At 42.5% G+C, this 16,042-nt stretch overlaps 1 protein-coding gene across 2 annotated transcripts in view; it reads left to right on the top strand.

Annotated features, from left to right (window-relative positions):
* Positions 1–16,042, top strand: part of VPS35L (VPS35 endosomal protein sorting factor like) — a 128,649-nt gene that overhangs the window by 88,088 nt on the left and 24,519 nt on the right. The window contains exon 27 of one of the 2 annotated variants that reach the window (XM_082600413.1): positions 3,028–3,156. The exons of the other annotated variant lie outside the window; for it this stretch is intronic. Within the exon in view, the coding sequence (XP_082456539.1) occupies positions 3,028–3,131 (104 nt within the window). The 3' untranslated portion in view covers positions 3,132–3,156. Of the gene's footprint in view, positions 1–3,027; positions 3,157–16,042 lie in introns of those variants that run through there. 2 annotated transcript variants of the gene reach the window in all.

The raw sequence follows: 16,042 nt of genomic DNA, 5'->3' as shown, positions 1-16,042 counted from the left end.
CAGATTCAATTTTATTTGTTGTTTTCAATGTTCATTTGTTTAAAACCCCAGAGATACAGGAATAGAATCTAATCAGTAGAGAATGAAGACTCTCTACAGCTTGCTATTAGGTATAAAAATTCTGCCCAAGACCCGTTTCTGTACGAGGTACAGAGCTCTCCTGGAACCAGGATCGTGCAAGTGGTTTATTTAGGAGACGATCCCAGTGAATGTCAGTAGGGTGATGGGGAGGGGAGACCGGGAAGGGAAGGACACCAGCAAAGGGTGCGCTGGTGGGTGGGTTAGCGCTGTGGGAAGCTAGGGTCCTTCCCACTGAGGCCTCGGTGTCACCAAAGTCTTCAAACATGATTACTATCCAAGAACCTTTTCAAACTCCGCTTGGTTTTGCTGTAGACTCCTGGGCGCTCTAGTAGCCTCCCAGCGCACTTGGAATTAAACCAGACGCCTTGGCTGAAGTCTCTATGTGGTCCGGTGCCTTCCGGCCTTCTGTCTTCATCTTACACCACGCTTTAGCCACGCCGGCTTTTTACTGTTCTTTGAACATACCAAGCTGTCTTCTAGTTCAGAGCCTTTGCACTTGCTATTCCCTCTTTCTAGAATGATCTCACCCCCAGATATTTGCATTTTTTTAAATTACTAGGCCAGAGATGAGAATCAAGCCTCACCTCTTCCAGGGTCCTTTCCCGTCCACTCTAGCTGAAGTAGCTGCACCTCCCCAGTCACGCTCTGTGCCATCCTCCTCTTGTCCTCGTTGCATTTACCTTGTTCTGATGCTTTCTTACTGTGTGTGTTTGTTGACTTATTGTCTGGACACCCTCTTTCCCCACGAGGACTGCAAGTCCCACAAGAGCAGGTATGTCCTCATTATTTGTCAGTAAACATGGAACTTTCTCCTAGTGCCTGCTTTGGTAAGGATGATGGGTTTGCAGGAAACAAAACAAAAATTAACAGCCACTGCCAAAACCCCAGTGATGTGCAAAATGAAGATTAGATTAGCTTAATTAATTAGATGAAATTAATGTTAGGAAATTTTAAATCTTATAAACCGGTTCCCTCTTAAAAAGGTCAGTAGACCCACGTGGGGATCCCTGAGTTTGGTGTCACCTGTAACATTAGGAATGGGTTGTGAGCTGCAGGTACCAGAGCTGTGAGCTGCATGTGGAGGCCCCGCAAGCCTAGATCTTTCTTCTCCCAGCTTGCTTCATGCTATTTCTTGTTTTCAAAAAAGCAAAACAAATTCTTAAGCTAAATAAAGATTTGCTGCTCCCAAGAACTGCTGGAGGAGAGCTGGGAATGACAGTTTCCCTGCTGGGATGCCCTCGGTCCACACCCAGAGATAAGTAGCATCAGAGCAGACTGGTACCCGGGTGTGGGCAGTCAGCGCCCCCTGTGTTAGAGCTCTGGACTCCTCCTCTACCTCCCCTGCACTTGAAGCTGCAGCAGGGCGGGCAGGAGTGTGGAGTCCACGTCATGCTTAATAATTTATCTGATGATTTTGCTCAAGTCTCTAAGCGCTGTGGTGCTAAACCATAAAAGGCTGTTGTTGTTTTTCTGAAAGCCACATGCAGCAATTGCTGGCCAAAATAAATAATACATTCAATTACTGAGAATGGGAAGGCTAAATATAAATTAAATGAAGCTTGTGGAAGTGGGCCGCTTTGGTTTGTTTGCCTCCTTAAATATACCCCCTCTCAGCTGGTTATAAAACATCCCCTCCCTGCTATTCATTTTTTTTTTTTTAGAAGATGTTGGGGGTAGGAGTTTATTAATTAATTAATTTATTTTTGCTGTGTTGGATCTTCGTTTCTGTGCGAGGGCTTTCTCTAGTTGTGGCAAGCGGGGGCCACTCTTCATCGCAGTGCGCGGGCCTCTCACTATCGCGGCCTCTCTTGCTGCGGAGCACAGGCTCCAGACATGCAGGCTCAGTAGTTGTGGCTCATGGGCCCAGTTGCTCCGCGCCATGTGGGATCCTCCCAGACCAGGGCTCGAACCCGTGTCCCCTGCACTAGCAGGCAGATTCTCAACCACTGCACCACCAGGGAAGCCCTCCTGCTATTCATTTTCTAGCCTCCTTTAATCCAGCCTCAGCTGTATCTTCTATATCAGGCTGTGGCTTTGCCAGGGCTGGTTCAGCCCAACAAGTAAACTCCCGTTGAACTCTCAGCCAGGCCACCATGGAATGCTGACGAAGGCTTATTATGGGGAGGCCCAGTTCTGGTCCTTTGGACACACTGGTTCAGCGTGTAGACTGGATCATGCGGGGATTTGGTCTAGGGTCACCCATTGCCCCAGATATTTAGGAGAAATGAAGGATTTGCAAATCAGTTGTTTGATCAAGTGCTTCTGACCTAGATGTGGCCCAGAGATGCCTGTTCACTGTCACTGGATAGCTCCTTGCCCTTGTTTATCAGTGGTTCTTTCTGGAAGGTTACCACCAGGTCACAGCAAGAGCAGATTCTTTGCCCTTTATTTTTATCTTGGTTCCTTTATCTTTACAGTTTCTAACCTCAGAAAGGAGGATGTTTTACAATGGAAGTAATGTTAAAGGTGGGTCTTGAAAGAAGAGCATTTGTTTATCAGGAAAGGGCTATGGGGAAGGGGAGAAGGAATAGTTGGCCTTCCAGGTAGAGGAGATGGCCTGAGCAAAGGCATGGACGTGTGAGATTACATGATGTGTTAGGGATAAGGTGCTAATGAATGGTGAGTTTCAAGTCTTCTGAATGCAGTGGTCCCAATTCTGATTCTGCTACTTGTGAGTTGGATGCCCTTGGACAAATTGGCCATATGGTGCCTCAGTTTTTCCATCTGTAAAGTGGAGATGATGGCAGTGGTTCCTATCTGTGGTGGATTAAATGAGATAACATACTTGGAGCACTTGGCCCACTGGCGCACAGTAGTGACTCAGTAAATATTAACTTAGTATAACCGTCTCTCAAAAGATGAAAGTATGCCTTGGAGTTCAGGAGCTAACTGTAGACAGTGCAGCTCTGCAGTCTCAGAGTTCTGAAAGCCAATTCTCATACGCAGAACCTTGGAAAATCTGCAGGAAAGCTGATCTTCAGTTCAAGATAAACCTGCTGAATTATCCTGAAAATAACAGATCTGCAGTTCCTCCGAAGATAAAACAATAGTGAGAACAATTAAAGCAAAATAGTGGTAAAAAGAACGGTTTTTGTTCTTATCATTAATAATAGTGCTTTTCCTTCCTACAGAATTTTTTCCCCCTCCTTTTATTTGAAAATTTTTTCTTCTTCCAGTTTTATTGAGATATGACATACAGTGCTGTGTAAGTTTAAGGTGTACAGCATAATGATTTGACTTACATACAGAATGAACTGATTATCACAATAAGTTTAGTGAACATCCATCATCTCATATAGGTACAAAGTTAAAGAAATTTTAAGAAGTACCTTTTCCTTGTGATGAGAACTCTTACGATTTACTCTCAACTTTCATATATAATATACAGCAGTGTTCATTATATTTATCATGTTGTACGTTACATCCCTGGTACTTAGTTATCTTATAAGTGGAAGTTTACTCCTTTTGACTGCCTTCATCCAATTCCTCCTTCCCCCGTCCCTCACCTCTGGTAACCACAAATCTGACCTATTTTTCTAGGAGTTTGTTTTTTTTTGAAGTATAATTGACCTATAACACAATATAGTGATTTGACATTTCTCTACATTTCAAAACGATCGCCGTCATAAGTCAAGTTATGATATGACACCATATAAAGATATTACTTCGTTATTGACTGTATTCCCTACACTGTATATTTCATACCCGTGACTCATTTACTTTGCATCTGGGAGGTTGTACCTCTTAATCTCCCTCACCTATTTCTCTCCTTCCCCCCTCCCTCTTCCTCTCTGGCAACCACCTGTTTCTCTTTTATGTTTGACTCAAACTGTTTCTCTTTTATGCTTGTTCATTTGTTTTGTTTTTTAGATTCTACCTATTTCCCCCCCCTTTTAAAAAATTTAATTAAATTAAATTTTTTTATACAGCAGGTTCTTATTAGTCATCCATTTTATACATATCAGTGTATACATGTCAATCCCAGTCTCCCAATTCATCCCACCACTACCACCCCCCACCACTTTCCACCCGTGGTTCCCCCGCTTTAAAAATGTACTTTCTTTTACTTATTTTTTCCATCTTCATCTTGGAGAGCTGTGCTCACAAGCCATGTCTTAAGGAAAAGCCCCAAACAAAAGTTAGGTCAGGTTCTCCTGTAAGACATATTATCCTCACACTATGCACTTTTCCTTCATTGTACATATCACCATTGTTATTTAACAAGTAAATGCACAAAGAATTGTCTGCTTCTCTCCCCTGAAGAGTGTCAGCTCCATGAGGTCTCATCTGTCTTAGTCACTGTGCTGTGCCTGTCTCCTGGCACATTGCCTGACGCATGGGTGCCCAGTAAATGTTTAAGGAATGAATGGTACCACATGATAATAATGGTTGATAACTCTTTATAATATTGATGAATGTAAAATGGTACCAAACTTTTCATGGTAGGGACCTAACTCCTAAGCAACCTAAGTGTTCAGAAGAGTCTCATCAAAGTCCTCTTGGTAGGCTTTAAATAATTGATTTTCCTATTTATAGAAACAAAGGAAACAAGGTAGGTTCAAACATATGCCGAGGCTCATAGACACGTTAAATAGAGCTGTTGTGCTGGTTTGATTTGTGAGGAACATGGGGGCGCCCAGAAGAAAGGCTAAAGCCTGCTGTTATGAAGCCCACTGGCTGCTGTGAACTGTAACTGCTGATGGAGGAGGCCAGGGCAGTAGAATGGAGGAGAAAAATAATTGTGTATTTCCTCCTTTTGGAGAGTAAGGAGCAGCTTGTGATGGAGAAAAATGGTTTCTATCCACTTACCAAGTCTTTGGGGATTATGCATAAGGTCATATTTACTTGTTCTGTTGACAAACCATCTTCTGAAGAATGTGATTGATGTGAGTGTTTTCTCAAACCTTGAGGCCTCTCTGGTGATTATGGACAAAGTATTGAGTTGGCCAAAAAGTTCCTTCGGTTTTTAAAGTAAAAATAAAAGACACATTTTTCATTTTTACCCAGAACTTTATTGAGCAATGTATTCACCGTTTGGTTTCACTACCTTCTGCCATCATTCAGGCAACTTCGTAATTCCATCTTCCCCAAACTTTTTATCTTTTTGAGCAAAAAACTCTTCCAGGTGCCTTTTACAGTCTTCCAGGGAATTGAAATTTTTTTCCATTAAGAGAATTTTGTAAAGACTGAAATAAATGGAAATCCAAAGGTGCAATGTCTGGTGAATATGGCGGATGAATCAGAACTCCCCAGCCAAGATGTAACAGTTTTTGCCTGGTCATCAAAGAAACACGCAGTCTTACGTTATCCTGATGGAAGATTATGTGTTTTCTGTTGACTAATTCCGGATGCTTTTCGTCGTGTGCTGCTCTCATTTGGTCTAATTGGGAGCAGTACTTGTTAGAATTAATCATTTGGTTTTCCAGAAGGAGCTCATAATAGAGGACTCCCGTCTAATCCCACTGTATAAACAACATCACCTTCTTTGGATGAAGACCGGCCTTTGGTGTGCTTAGTGGTGGTTCATTTCACTTGCCCCACGATGTCTTCTCTTCCACATTGTTGTACAGTATCCACTTTTCATCGCCCATTGCAATTTGTTTTAAAAATGGAATGTTTTTGTAACATTTAAGTGGAGAATCGCATGCGGAAATACAATTAAGAAGGTTTTCTTCGCTTAACTTATGTGGAAGCCAAATATCAAAGCGATTCACATAACCAAGCTGGTGCAAATGACTTTCAGTGCTTGATTTGGATATTTTGAGTATGTTGGCTATCTCCCGCATAGTATAACGTTGATTGTTCTCAATTAATGTCTTGATTTGATCACTGTCAACTTCACCTGGTCTACCTGACTGTGGAGCATTGTCCAGAGAGAAATCTCCAGTACGAAACTTTGCAAACCACTTTTGACACGTTCGATCAGTCACAGCACCTTCTCCATACGCTGCACAAATCTTTTTTTCCGTTGCAGTTGCGTTTTTACCTTTCTTGAAATAAAGCATAATATGCCAAAAATATTGCTTTTTTTCTTCCATCTTCAATATTAAAATAGCTACATAGGGGCTTCCTTGGTGGCACAGTGGTTGAGAGTCCGCCTGCCGTTGCAGGGGACACAGGTTCGTGCCCCAGTCTGGGAAGATCCCACATGCCGCGGAGTGGCTAGGCCCGTGAGCCATGGTCGCTGAGCCTGCGCTCTGCAATAGGAGAGGCCACAACAGTGAGAGGCCCGCGTACCGCAAAAAAAAAAAAAAAAAAAAAAAAAAATATATATATATATATATATATATAGCTACATAAAAATTCACCAGTTTTGATAAGGTTTTTTTAAAATGCAAGCTGATATGACAGCTGTCACAATACAATCTAAAAAAATTGTTTCAAATGAAGTTAAAGACAAGTAAGTGCTACTAGAACCATCTTATGGAAAAAAACGAACCTTTTGGCCAATCCAATAGGTTAATTTTACTGTAACAGTTCACAGGTGGGCAGATGGCATGAAGCTTGTTGCCCACGTTCATGTCTGAACACGCATGATCCATCCACCTTAGGGGAGGAGGAGGGCAGGGATGTTGAACCCACAGAAAAGGAGCAGGGGTGAGTCTCCCCCTTAAGTTCACTCAACTCCTTATGATTGTAAGTGCCTACGATTTGCTTCCTCCTGCCAGCAGTTCTTGGCCAGTTTTTTTTTTTTTTTTTTTTTTGCGGTATGCGGGCCTCTCACTGTTGTGGCCTCCCCCGTTGCGGAGCACAGGCTCCGGATGCGCAGGCCCAGCGGCCATGGCTCACGGGCCCAGCCGCTCCGCGGCATATGGGATCCTCCCAGACCGGGGCACGAACCCGTATCCCCTGCATCGGCAGGCGGACTCTCAACCACTGCGCCACCAGGGAGGCCCTCTTGGCCAGTTTTTACATGCAAGCCACTGTGCCGAGCGTTGTTCCAAAATAGGAACGCACTTATAGAGACTTCCTGCTAGCAAGGGGGAGCGGATCTGTTTACAGTGATCCAAAGCAGCACATGATAAATGGCATGCAAGATGTTCATAAAATGTATCAGGGAATTTTAGAGAAGAGAGAAATGACCCTTGGCTTGGAAGAGGAAGAAAAAAAAGCTTCTTAAAAGAGGTGGAATTGAAAAGCATGGAAGGTAAAGGGGATCTATATATGCTGAAGTGAGGCAGAGGGCATTCTAGCCTAAGCAACGGCAAGAGCAAAGGCCTAGAGGCTGGAAAAATGGTGCATCTGGAAGGAATGAGTGGGAGATCAAGTTAGGAAGGTAGTTTGGAGACTAATTGTTGAGAGAACTGTATTCCTGGCAAAGCAGTTTAGTTTTATTCAGTACATATTATTTGCTGGGTGGCGGACCTTCTTGTTACAGAGGAGGAGACTGAAGCTCAGAGGTGTGACATGACTTGCCCAGGAGCATCTAGCTAATAACTGACTTCAAGTGCTCTCTCCACCGCTGTGCTTCTCTGTAGTTAGGTTAGTTCCTCTAAACGATAATCCAGTGTTGGTGTGTGTGGTTGCTAGAGACCAGTTATTATAGATTGAACATTAGATACACTTATTTAGGAGGCAATCAGAATTAAGATAAGGAATGCCTAATCCTTTCTGCTTAGGGAAATCTAAGGTTAATATCCACAGAAGAACTTCACAACCTCCTGTGAGCTACTGCAGGGATGGCAGGAAGGTGTGTCATCCCTGCAGTGTCCCAGAGATGTGAGTCAGGTGACACATGGGCTGAGCATGCTTGGCTCAGAGAGAGGCCTTGCTGATCAGAGATGAAAGAGGGAGAGCGTACAGGCACCTCTTATGGTGCTGCTGAAACTGAGAAGTCGTCTGTATGTATGAGTGGACTTTCCACATTAACTGTCGACACTCTGCATAAATCAGGTGGCAGAATCAAGGTTAGATTAATGCTTAATTGTTATCAATGACAGCTTAATGAATGAGGTATTTAATTGTCCCTAGGCATTCCTATTTCTTTAAATCTTGCTCTATACACAAATCACCAAAATAGTGGTCCTTAAGTCCTCAAACTTAATTCCTATAATAACGGGCTCTGTTGTAAAAACACAGTTTTAGTAGTAAAGAGTATTGAGTCTCTATGATAACTTGCTTATGGATAATAACTTGGCCATTTAGACTATAAGACTTTACCCAAAGACACCCCTATCACTTGGTGACAGCACATCTTCATGGCAGACTGCCTTAGTCTATTTGGGCTGCTATAACAAAAACACCATAGACTGGGTGGCTTAATCAACAGACATTTGTTGCTCAGAGTTCTAAAGGCTGGAAGTCCAAGATCAAGCTACTGGCGGATTCAGTGTCTGGTGAGGACTTCTAGTTCACAGACTGTCTTCTCACTATGTCCTCACATGGCAGAAGGGATAAGGAGCTCTCTAGAGTCCCTTTTATAAGGGCACTAATCTATTCAAGAGGGCTATACCCTCATGACCTAATCACCTCCCAAAGGCCCCACCTCCTAATACCATCACATTGGGGTTTAGGATTTTAACCTATGAATTGGTGGGGGGTAAACATTTAATCCACAACACAAAGTTTGAGAGAGTAGGCTGTGCCCTGATGTTGCATTTTATACAGTAGTTTCCACTATATAGATATAGAATCCAAACCTAATGGAAAATGTTGAAAATTGGTGAAGATGTTTAGCAATGGGGTTGATAGAACTTGAGAGAGTGAATAGTACTTGTAGCCTGAACCCTGCTTTAATAAGGTATATTCAAGGGACGGGAGTCTTTCAACCACTCATGACATTTTGTTTTAAGAAATGTGATGTTTCCTTTCCTGGAGTTCCCTGGATTAGGACAGTTGTTCTTCTGAGTTGTCCAGGAGGGCATATGATGGCTGAAGGTCTGGGAATGGGGTGGAGTGGATTACTGTGAGGTCTTGTTTAGCCTGGGAGTTGATGACTCTGACAAGTAGTAAAGGTTTCCATTAGCACTGACCTAATGCGTTATTTAAAAAATAAAACGCTGCCTCTGAAGGTGGTCTGGGTTATCACTCTTGACCGTCTCTTATGATTCATGTGCTGAATCGTCTTCTATATCAACAAATGCCAAGGACACAGAAGGATGAACTTACTCTCAGAGATCACAGTTAAATCTGAGTTTTATCATGTATGGAGCGCATTTAAATCTTAATGATTTTTATTTTAATATTTCATGCTCATTTGGAAAAAATTCTAACAATACAGAAATGTAGATCTTAAAGAAAATAAAAAGCCTCCAAGTAAAGTCACCAGTAATCCGCTCTGTCTCCTCACCTCTAAAAAATATCCACTGTTCAGTTAGTATATTTCTCTTGATTTTTTTCTTCTATATATAAATTAAAAAATACGCTTTCATTCTCATATGGTGTCTGTCTCTTTCCTCTGCTCTTCTCTCCTACCCATCTGTCTATATTCTTATATAAATATGCACTCCCCTCCACCTCAGAAACGGGAATGTGTCTTCCTTAGTGTTTTTCAATTTGCTTTTTTTTGCTTATCTTGGCCTCTCTCCTCCTACCCCCTTCCTGCCCACCATGTTAATACATGTATTAATAGATCTACCACTCTATTCTTTGTAGTGACTATTCAGTACCCTATTTCTTTTTTTTTTGGCAAGGGGATGGGCTATAAATTATTTCCCCAACCGCCCCCCCCTTCATTTTTTCCCCAAACTCTTATTGAAAAATATTTGGACTCTTTCTAGTTTTTTGCTCCTACAGACAGTGAGCAACCGGCATATTAATTCTGAGCATTTTGAAACTGACAGTTGTCCAATTGACTGATATTTTTGTCTCTTAGAACATGGAACCCTGTTGTTCAGAGACATGTGCAGAGCTTCAGCGCACAACAGACAGCAGTGGGGCTCCTCGGGTGGGCATGTGTGTGGGAGGCCGCTGGCCCCTCAGTTTTCTACGGGAGCTGGAAGAGACCTCAGAGCACAGGGTGAACAAAACCTTTTAAAGCCTTGAGAAGAAGGTTCCATGCAAGTGAAGCTGTCTAGAGAGCTGTGTATGACTCCATTTGTAGAGTAGATAATCAGAGAGGAACCTTCCTGGCACATTGGCTGTGGGTTGCAGTGCAGTCCCTGGGGCCCTGGAAGATGTGTGCCACCCTCAGCTTAGTGCCTCGCTTTATGTACATGAGGAGGGTGGGCGTCCCTGAGGGCAGCAGGAGTGCCACAGTCCACAGTGGCCCTTCCCCAGTCTCATTCCCGCCTGCCTTGCTCTGGTAAAGAAGGAAGGGGCTACTCCTCAGAAACGCCCTTTGACCATCCTGCCTATGTATCCCACTACCCTTTCTGTTTTGTAGATTTCTGTGATTGAAAATTTTATAGTAAACTTGTATTGACTTTGCTAAAGAAAAATTATTTGGGGAAATTTATAAATAAAAATTCCAAAATAGTAACCTAGCAGTACATGAAAGATCCTGGTTTCCTTCACTCTCTATAACACACTCAATAGTTTGGCATTATCTTGCCTCCCTTTCTTTATGCATCTGCCTAAATATATATATTTTTTTCTTATAAAAATAGGATCATACTGTATGCAGTTGTATAACATTTTGTACTTAATATATCATAGATATCTGTATTATACATCAAAACATATCAACGTACCTTATTTTCTTTATTAGCTATATCATTTCTATGGTGTGGCAGTACAATAATTTCTTTAACTAGTCTCTTATGGTCAGGTTGTTTGCAGTTTTTCTCCAATCGAGCTGAGTTGATACAAAATACCTTCATCTAAGGAGAACCATTGGCCCAGTGGTTTACAGTAGCTAGGCAGCATGGGTAATCCAGATAATCCCAACATACCTAGTTTACTTAGTACCTTCAACTGATCCCTTATTTTCATTTTCTCCCAGGGTTTGCTAGTGACATATATCTTGGTGACCATTCTGTAGTTTTAGTGACTTTGTGTTTTGGGTGTGTTTGATTTCTTCATGTCCTGAGGTTTCTAGAATATCGTCCTCCTTTCATGTTCTGCAGACCCTTTGAAACTGCCCAGATTGGGAAACAGGAAAACCTGAAATCTCTGACAGAAAATTATCTAAAGTTCTGTGATAATTGTCTAACGAGCCTCCCTGGCCCTTACTTACTGTATATGTGAAATGATGAGGTAGCCTGCCCTGGCTGAATTTCATTATAACTGACTACCTCTGTTTGCTTCTGGCTGAATGTCTCCAGATTAAACCTTTCAGAATGTGCCATTTGCTGTTGGAAAGTCATATTCTGCATTTAGCTGAAGGATGTAGAACAATTTTTCTCAAACCTGTTGAATCATAAAATTCACCGGAGAAGCTTGTTTAAAAAAAAAAAATGGATCAGTTGATTAAGATGGTAAATTTTATGTTATGTGCCTTTTACCTCTTAAAAAAAATTGGAAGAAAAAAGGAAATGGGTCAGATTCCACTTTGTAGCTATAAAAGAGAATGAAGTTGTACTTTATATGCATGATAGATTAATCTCCAAGACATGTTGTTGAGTGGTGGGGGAGGAGTTGCAAAATGGTGTCTACCATATATTAACTCTGCAGAAAGAGAGGGAAAGAAAGGGAAAATGCATTTGTTTCTGTACGCTTAGAAGCATACCCAAGCAGCAGGTAATCCTCTTTGCCTCTGGGAAGGGAAACTGGATGGCCAGGGACCGGAGTGAGAAGGAGTGTTACCTTTGGAATTTAAAATCGTGTGACTCTGTTACCTATTCAAAGATAAATATTTTTTTAAAGTTAGATTTCCGAGTCTCTGTCGTGGATAGTCTGGTTTAATGCATTTAAGGTGGGGCCTGGGAACCCATATATATTTTTTAAATAACAGCTTTATTGAGACATGATTCATGTATCATAAAATCCATCCTTTTAAAGTGTACAGTTCAGTGGTTTTTAGTATATTCAGAGTTGTGTGATCATCGTCACTAATTACAGAATAGTTCCACCTCCCCAAAAGAAAACCCTGAATCCATTAGGCAGTCGCACGCCGTTCCCCCTCCCACAAGCTTCCCCCAGCCACCAATCTCCGTTTTGTTTTGATGGATTTGCCCATTCCAGTCATTTCCTATAAATGGAATCTTACAATGCAGATCTTTTATGACTGGCTCCACTCATTTAGCATAATGATTTCAAGGGTCATCCATATTGTCGCGTGTATGTATGCATATATGCCACATCCATGTAAAGTTGGAGGAACTGCCAAATAAGTTTGCGAAGTGGCTTTACCATGTTTCATTCCCATCGGCAATGTTTGGGGGCCTGGGAATCTGTGTTTTCACAAGGATCTCGATGATTCTTATGCTCAAGCTATTTTGGAAAACACCGTCTCCAGTAGTAGCCCAGTCCCTCTTACTGTGGCTGTTTGTCTTCCACCCAGTGCCCAGAAGCACTGAAGGACAGGTTGATCACTGTGCAGAGAACAGCAGCAGAATACCTCTCTGCAGAGCAGTCAGCACCCCAAGAAAAAGGATCTTAAACGGAACGAACTCTGGGGTGTGGTCAGCCAGGCTTGAGTGGGGTTTTTTGTTTAATTTTTTTAAAGATGGAATACGGAAAAGAAATCTAGCTGTTCCTTGAAACCTCAGAAGATTCAGATGGGGGAATGCATAGCATGGGGAAGCCAGTGCATAGATTGATACCTGCTTTTTCCTTCCCCCAGTGGAACAAGGATAATAGTCTTTATGAATTGGAATCTGATTTCTCCTTTTTCTAGAAGTCTTTTTTAGAAAAAACAATGTAACCCATTTTATCTGTAATTGTCTTCTGTGACTTTTAATAGCCACAAATAAAGTGTTATGTGCTGTAGGGTATATAGAAATAGAAATATAATGTTGTACACGTGAAACATATAATGTTATAAACCAACTTCAATTTTAAAAAAATGTTATAATATGATATTGGCATGATTATTCTGAACTCTAAACTATGAGGGAAAACTGTTTTCATACTCAGTAGGATTTGAGTTCTAATTACTAAGACAAAATTGAAAGGTCTCCCAGACAAGATTTTATATGTGGGGCAAGTCTTCCGAGGATAGAAATAAAAATCTGCTTTGGCATATTTCCTGCCTCAACCCTTAAATAACTGTTTCTTTTCACTCCCTCCTTTGGAATGGGAACTGAGCAGGGTGGCTGGGAGGAGTAGGGCACCCGCCACAAAGTGGGTCCCTCTTTAATGAGCCATAATAATAGGCACTTTTCTCAGGGGCACTTGGTAACAAACACATAAATAGAATAAATAAATGGTCTTTCAGGTTGTTCTGAGCAGAATTTTAATTTCCGCCGAGAAAGGCTCTTCACTTTGTTTGATAATGGACTTAATGTCTTCACCGGAAAGCAGTGCCTATAGAGCCAGGAGGAAGACACCAGACCTGGTGGAGTCCAGGCCTGCCTGTGCTCTAGGGGGTGAGGTCAAGGTTAGGCTCAGCTCAGTTTCTTATTTTTATATTGTGGTTAAGTTTATACAACATAAAATTTACCATTGTAACCATTTTTGAGTGTACACTTCAGTGGCTTTAAGTACATTCACAATCCTGTGCAACCGTCACCACCATCCATTTCCAGAACTTTTTCATCATCCCAAAGAGAATGAAACTCTGTACCCATTAAATAACACCTCTGTTCCTGCCTTCCCATTCTGCTTTATCTCTCTGAATTTGACGACTCTGACTACCTCATACCAGTGGAGTTAGACAGTGTTTGTCCTTTTGTCTGACCTATTTCATTTAGCATAACGTTTTCAAGGTTCGTTCATGTTTAGGGCACATGTCAGAATTTCCTTCCTTTTTAAGGCTGAGTAATACTCCTTTGTATGTATGTACCATGTTTTGCTTATCTGTTCTTTGATGGACACTTGGGTTGTGTCCATCACAACCCTTTTGGCTCTTGTGAATAATGCTGCTGTGAGCATTCGTGTACAAGTATCTGTTTGAGTCCCTGCTTTCATTTCTTTGCGGTATACACCTAGAAGTGGAATTGCTGGCAGATGGTAATTCTGCGTTTAACTCGAGGAACCACCAAGCGATTTTCCACAGCAACTGCACCAGTTTAGATTCCCACCAGCAGTACACAGAGATTCCAGTTTCTTTACATCTTTGCCAATACTTGTTATTTACTTTTTTTTTTCATAGTGGCCATTCTCATGGGTGTGAGATGATATCTCATGGTGGTTTTTCTTTTTTAATAAATTTATTTATTTTTGGCTGTCTTGGGTCTTCGTTGCTGCGTGCGGGCTTTTTTCTCTAGTTGTGGCGAGCAGGGGCTACTCTTTGTTGCAGTGCGTGGGCTTCTCATTGTGGTGGCTTCTCTTGTTGCAGAGCACGGGCTCTAGGTGTGTGGGCTTCAGTACTTGTGGCATGAGAGCTCAGTAGTTGTGGCACATCGATTTAGTTGCTCCGCAGCCTGTGGGATCTTCCCAGACCAGGGCTGGAACCCGTGTCCTCTGCATTGGCAGGCGGATTCTTAACCACTGCGCCACCAGGGAAGTCCCTTTCATGGTGGTTTTGATTTGCATTTCTCTCATGGTGAATGATGTTGAGCATCTTTTCATATGCTTGATGTCCATTTGTGTATTTTCTTTGGAGAAATGTCTATTCAGGGTAACCTTTAGTCAGGTTACTTGTTTTTTTCATTGTTGGAGAATTTCTTTGTGTATTCTGGATATAAACCCCTTATCATATCTGTCATTTGTAGACTTGTGTTTCTTTTAAAAAACACAGATCTGATTCTGTTGCCCAGTGCTGGTGATGGCCTTTAAACTCTGCTCAGCTCAGTCTTTTACCATCCCTGGGCTACTCTCACCTGGCCACTCAGCTTTTGAGCTTTGTTCATCATCTGGGCATGGAAATAATTGTACCTTCCCCATAGGACTGCTTGAGGACTGAGAGCGTTAATTACCTTAAGATAGGGCCTAGGAGTTCCCTGATTTCCATGAATAGCGCCATTTACTACTGTCTGTAGGCCAAGACAGAAGACCCTGCAGCTTCTGACTCTTTCTGGGAGGTTTATCTACCAGAGCCCCTATATCAAGACAGGATCAGCTGCTTCGTGTCCCCCTTAGAGCAGAGCATACGACAGGCTCCCAGCAGATAGGTATTAATTAGTGTGATCACGTCGGGCTCATCACCACACTTATGTTGTCAACTCTCGCCCCCTGTTTTCCCACGCGTGCCCACAATGCCTGGGAGAGTGCCGGTTCACAGTTGGCGCTTAATAACTTTGCTTAGGTGAATGTGGTATGGGTGTGAGTTCGGGGTCCTGGGAGGGAAGCTCCTGGAGCAGAGGTAACTTTATGTAGTAAACCCTGATACCAGTGTCTTTCCATACTGTGGCTTCTTCTTTTGAAGAAGGGAGAGAAGGCACTACCCCATTCCAGCTTCAGTCGCAGACTCTTCTCGTTAAGGGCCAGCCTCTGTTTCAGGTTGTGGGCGTTTGTTGTTGCATCTGTTCCTCTGCTGTGCTGGAGGGGCTTCTGGTTTTAACTCAGGGTGCTGCAGACCAGAGCACTGTTCTGTGTGCATCACTGCAAGCCGTTGCGGAGTGGAAGTGTATTTGAACCATGTAAACGTTTGATCTTGTCGGGTGGTTTAAAATTTCGTTTGTCAGGTCAGTGTTCTGTCTGTTTTGACCCTGAGGCTCTTTCTCATGGTTAGTACTTTGGCAGTTCTAGAAAGATCTCTCCTTCTCCCTCTCCATCTATGCTCCCACCAACACACTAGTTCCTCCCCCCACCGGCTGTGTCCTCCTGTTGCTCCCTCGCTCTCACCTCCCCCTTCCTCTCCATCCCTCCTCTCTCCCTCCTCCCCTTCTTTCCTCCCTCTCACCCTTGGAGGTCTTCTTGTTTTATAGCCTATTTCATAGTTCTTAAAGTGTTTTCATTTTCCAAATGACTCTCTGGAACTGTCACCTAATCAGAAGTCTTTAAAGCCGTGTGTGTGTGTGTGTGTGTGTGTGTGTGT

The sequence above is a fragment of the Mesoplodon mirus genome (assembly GCF_964341445.2).
Source record: "Mesoplodon mirus genome assembly, chromosome: 15".
Lineage (NCBI taxonomy): Eukaryota > Metazoa > Chordata > Mammalia > Artiodactyla > Ziphiidae > Mesoplodon > Mesoplodon mirus.
Note: the sequence above shows the minus strand (reverse complement) of the source record. Positions and strands in the feature narration are given on the sequence as shown.